The sequence below is a fragment of the Cariama cristata genome, unplaced genomic scaffold (genome assembly GCF_000690535.1).
Source record: "Cariama cristata isolate BGI_N322 unplaced genomic scaffold, ASM69053v1 scaffold4439, whole genome shotgun sequence".
In the NCBI taxonomy this organism is placed as follows: Eukaryota; Metazoa; Chordata; class Aves; order Cariamiformes; family Cariamidae; genus Cariama; species Cariama cristata.
This window is the reverse complement of record NW_009633874.1, coordinates 40,546-46,011: the sequence shown is the minus strand read 5'-3', so window position 1 is coordinate 46,011 and position 5,466 is coordinate 40,546. Positions and strand designations below refer to the sequence as shown.

The 5,466-nt window shown below is 42.8% G+C and overlaps 1 protein-coding gene across 1 annotated transcript in view; it reads right to left on the bottom strand.

Annotated features, from left to right (window-relative positions):
- Positions 1 to 3,231: 3,231 nt before the first annotated feature.
- The window catches only part of PRDM10 (PR domain containing 10), a 33,665-nt gene continuing 31,430 nt past the window's right edge, over positions 3,232 to 5,466 (bottom strand). The window contains exons 19-21 of the mRNA XM_009706916.1: positions 5,341 to 5,466; positions 4,512 to 4,624; positions 3,232 to 3,468 (exon numbers count right to left, since the gene is read on the bottom strand). The exon at positions 5,341 to 5,466 is cut by the window's right edge and continues 73 nt beyond it. Of these exons, the coding sequence (XP_009705218.1) occupies positions 3,232 to 3,468; positions 4,512 to 4,624; positions 5,341 to 5,466 (476 nt within the window). The remainder of the gene's footprint in view (positions 3,469 to 4,511; positions 4,625 to 5,340) is intronic.

Genomic DNA, 5,466 nt, shown 5'->3' with positions numbered 1-5,466 from the left:
AATCGCGGAACGGCGAAGCCCCGTTTCACTCGCCAACCCCCGTGCCCCCACTGAACAAACCGGTCAGCGCCAGTATTTTTTTAAAAAAGAAGAGAAAATGATTTATTAATTTCTTTTTTTTTTCTTTTACATCTGCCAGGTTGCACAAGACTATGAACACGATAACAGTCACCGAATGTACAACAAACATACACAGTTAAATAAGAGAAGGGGCAGAGCAAAACAGCCCAAGCAGTCCGAGAGGTGCAAATTCAGGGCGCTTGGTTTTTTGTTTGTGGGGTGTTTGTTTTTCTCTCCAGGAAAGTACAGAATCGGACCCAAAACCCTCCAAGGAACAGCATGAGGCCTCGGAGGAGCCTGCAGCGACGCCTGCTTTCGAGCAAAACGTGGCCCTTGCCACTCTCAGACTCCAGAGTTAGCTCCTGTGGGACCTTACTGGAGGGATAGATCTTTGGGTTGCTCTGGTTTAAAAATAATAATAAATCTTATACCTTCTGCACTGCAGAAATTGGAAAAAAACAAAAATCCATGCAAACTGTTGTCTTTTTTTTTGTCATCTTCATAAAGAGGCCCTTGCCATCTGTGCAATCAGTGTAGTTCCTTACTTTGGAAGGAAAATTCATGGTAGTTCTATTTCCAGAGATGATGCTTTCACAACAAGGCATTTAACTTGGGACGCCAGGCTGATGGCCCAAGCACGCCGCTGTTGCTGTGGGACAGAGCAGAAACTTCAAATAAGGAAGACTGGTGTTCAAAGAGGCTGTTTTAAAATTGTTTTCTGGAACACTGTAGTTTTCAGCTTTCAATAACTGGTACAATTATCCTCATTCTGTGATTCTTTCCAACAAAGGCGAATAGAGCAAAATATTTTTTTAAACCCCACATCTGCAATATCATTAAGGGGAACAAGTTTGATGTTCATCTGTAAAGACTATAGACCTTTTAAGACTAAAAATGCTCCTGTAGGGCATTATCTGCCTGGAATATCCCATTTCCAAGCCTCCTATTTTCCTACTGCTCGCACCATTTTTGACTCATTATTAAAACTAGCAGCCTGAAGAAAGCCAAGACAAAAGAAAATAAATTCTCCTTTCTCTTCTCCCACACCAACAACATCGCAATGCCCAACATGGCAATTCAAAAGTCCTCAGCGACATGACTTCAGAGGAATTGGTGGGAACTGCTGTCGCTTGGCCACGCTGCTGAAGTCGAGGGGCTCCCCAATCCACCGAATTTCAAAACACTCATCACTGCACTTGACTAAATAGGAGCTCTCTTCCTCATTAACTTTACCAATCTCATTAATGCCCCAGTACGGTGGTACAGCAAGAGAAGCGAAATCCCAGGAACAAATTACTCCGCATTTTGGCAAGTTACTCCAAAGCCACCTCAAAACAGTTCTGAGCTAGCCGATATTTTCAACCCGATTTATCTCATCACGCACGGTCGCTATTTCCACGCCATATTAACAGATCCGTTAATTACCAAAGCAATACCTGCTACAAGGCTTTGCCCGCAAGGAACCAGACTTCCTCTTGTCCAGTCTGAGTGTTAAGTGTTCTCACATCTAAGAGCTTTAGCTGCATAAGGCCCGATACCACAACTGGTAAACATGTGCAGTGCTTACTCCCACGGCTGTCTAATCCTCATCTAAATCGGTGGGGGTACTTACACAAAGGAGTCCTGCATTCACACAGTGCAGCATAAGAGAAAACAAATCAAAAAGAAAAAAAAGAACCTCTCTCAGTTCTTCAGTCTCAAGGGCCATTAAGACAAAACATCCTTCTTCGCTTTTGTTTTATAAATAAATGTACCCTATTATGCGCAGACATTGTGGGATGAGTTTTCAGGCAGTGAACGGAGGTTTAGACATACACAGTATATCCCATCAGGAGTCAATGGAGTTGTAGTCATAATCTTGCAAATACCAGAATGCATTAAATAACCAACAACGCCTGCAAAGGAGAATTATGTAAGAAAAAAAAATATACTGCCTTGAAAGATAAACCTTCCTGGTCCCTAAACATCACATGGATTCTGTACGTAGACCAGGTCTACCAAAGCAGGCAACCCTCACAGATGTCCCATAAATAGTGGTCCACGAGCATGTTTCTTGTCTTGTTTCCTGAGTCCAGGGCTGGTAATTTTATGGAACCATCCAAAGGAATTACAGTGCATGGTTAACAAGGTTATTTGGAAAAATCAGAGCAACCGACTCTCCATCCAGTCTTCAAGGGGAAAAAAATATATTGACTTTCAGTAGCAACAGAGAGAACTATCCTGCCTTTTCAGAGCTGTGCTCCTGTACCCTCGTTTTCTCCTGGCACAGCTATCTTTAGGTCACAGCAGAAGCTGCTATGCAGGCTAAGCTGAGCCTTTTTTTGTTTACAGGCAAAAAGGCGATTTTCCCTGGAAATACTGGAGGGGAAAAGAGATGATAATGGCTCCATACTACCCTTATGCACTACTATGATTTCCATCAGTTTGTTCCAAACAACACGTGTTTAAGACTGCACTCTTCCTTCTTTCTGGAACTGCTTGGTAAAATAGGGCAGGGCAGACAGCATGTAAACAGTTCTGGAGGGTTGGAAAAAAGTAATAATTTAACGGACTGTTTCGGCACATCTTCACAGCTTCATTCTTCTAGCCATCCCCGCGCAGGTACGCGAGGAGCCACCGCTTTGCTGCTGCTGCTCTTTTTCTCCAAGCAGTCTGCTCGCACCGAGCCGGTACGTTCCCTTTCACCTTGGCTGCCGAAAACAAAGACGCAGGAAGCAGTTCTGCCATATTCCGGCAGTTTACATGATGTCCTCCTGTTTAACGGCTCCTATTAAAAATATACATACAACATAATCTGCCAGTTAGCCTTCAGTTAGGCGAGCTTTTTCCCCATACAATTGAAATAAAAAGTTGTTTACAGGAGCCACTTCCAAAAAGGAAAAATAAGGGTCAGCAGACATGCCAAAAATAAAGTCCAGAGCAAGCAGAGGTTTCACTTCTCTTGTCCTTTTTGTTAAAAGCTGCATAAAATAGCATCCCAGAAGGATTTTGAGGGTACTTCTTCACGGTCACTGGGGACTTAAACCCTCTTAAAGCATTAAGAAGAGCTCCAAGATTTTAGTTGAAGGTAAGTGAGCATATATTTTAAAACATATTGAGCCCCAGGATACCCACATATCTGGGCTTTGGGGGGAGGCGACAAGTACAAGCAAGTGACACAGCGAGGCTCCTTCATTCGTGCTCTGCTGAGAAAGTTCTCGGTTTAGCGATGTGCACTTCGCTGCCGCCGTTCCCGTTGGTGGTTGTCGTAATTATGTACTGGGTGGTTTGCTGCTGATTGCTCGTTTGCGATTCCAAGGTATCCGTGTGGGCGGGTGGCTGGGAAACACCGACCTGTACCTCACTGGAGAGCGAAGAGTTTTGTTTGACATCCAGATCAGGCTGACCTTCGGATATCACATAGTGAGTCTGCAAGAGGAATATAAAAAAAAGAGAGTAATCATCATTGCATGTTCTCTAACTTTTCTGTTCTAATACTCTAACTTTCCTGTTGCAGTGCTGGAAGACATTTTGGTATGAACAAGGAACACTGAAATTAAGTTGTATTTCATTGAAATGTATTTGACAGCAACATAACCTTCGTCTTTTGTTTTGAAGTACACTGGACTACTTTGCATTTGGTTCACTTACAAATGGTTAAACTAATTAACCCATCACTACGAATTAAAATAGCAATTTTTAATAGAACTATTCTGAAAGTTTTTTTCCATTTTCCACATGTTCTAGCACAAGTTGCACTTCCAGTGTCCGATATCAACACAGTACAACAGCCTGCCTCCTTATGCCGGATTGCTTGCAAGGTAAGATAGCAGTAACTCTTCTCATTTTGTAATCCTACAGGTAACAGAAAGCTATCAAAATGTTTCCAGAAACTGTTCTGAAATTGGGTTTAATGCATACAGCTTAGTCATAAATATTTTTAAGACAATCAATACCACTAAATCATACTTTGTCCTGCAAATATGATTAAGTGAACACTTTAAACTTGAAGGAGTCACACATACAAGGGCCAGACAGCACGGGCCTTGTAAATGGCTAGATGCAGAAAACTACTTGTAATCACTGCAGCAAGGAACATGATGCTATTTCGTAAAAAAATTCATCTTTTCCTTGAAGGTCTAGAGATTATTTCTTGCTTTTCGTAACCTCAAGCTTACAAGATTACTAGGTTTGACTAATAGCACTTTTCTCCTTAGCTTATGATGCAACACATCATATCATTTCTCTGCTGTTTTGCCTACAGATTCTGGCCAGCATGGAACTCGCTACCACTGTTACAGAAAGCCAATGCTCTTTCGGTCTACAGTCTGGACCCCTTCAGGCACACCGCTATTCTCCACTCTGTGCCCCAGTCATCATTTTGGCATTCTTTTAACCTTCAAACTGATGGCTTGAAGCCCGAGAGATTATCTGGATGGGAAAAAAAAAAAGGCCATGATTGTTTTCCTTACCTGAGTAACTGCTTTCACTTGTCCTGTGTTGACAGTGGTGACCGGTGTACCTACGGCAGTCTCTGTGATCACATACTGGCCTTGGGGAATGGTCATCATCTGAATCTCAGACGCTAAAAAATAGGAATCGGAGAATCAACACCTTCAGTCAAACTCAAAGATAAGCTTGAAAGGTAATGTCTTACGTCAGTAAGGTTTGAAGCCTGAAACGGTGGTTGTTGAATAGACGTTCAGGTACTGTAAAGCCTTGTAAAACTCTACAGGCCTCAACAGAATTGTGCTAGCTAACATCAGCTGCAGATTTGGTAATTCATGCATGGACAACACCAAGAAATCATACAATTATCGGAGGTGTGTGTACATGAGAAATCATTTCATGTCACCCTCATCTTCTGTACGATTCTTTCAAGCATCCAGTCAAATTTGAACAAGTTGCTATTCAACACACGGATTCTTGCTGAATGCAAGTTTCTTGGAATAAAGGAGCCCAGTCTACCTGCCCAAACCACGTATCAGATCATCATGGGCCTACAGCAGAAAGGCTAGTAGTACAACCGTTTTCATTTGTCTGAAACTGTTTATCTCAAAGGAGCCCAGTCTACCTGCCCAAACCACATATCAGATCATCATGGGCCTACAGCAGAAGGGCTAGTAGTACAACCGTTTTCATTTGTCCGAAACCGTTTATCTTCTTGGATCGCTATGAAGATTAGTCACAAAGCCTAATGAGCTCTGAAAATACCATCCCTTTTGGTAGCTGGAGAAATGCAGCACATGCTAGACCCACACCCTAGCCAGACTACTCGTGAGAGCTACTGCTGACACTTACAATAGCTCCGAAATGAGTTCCATGTGCTGGGAAGATATGTGTGCTGGACTGAGGATCCTTGCTGCTGCTGCTGGAGGGCTTGGTTTGGTGTCGGTGTAGTTGTCTGCATCTGTGAGGGGCTGAGTT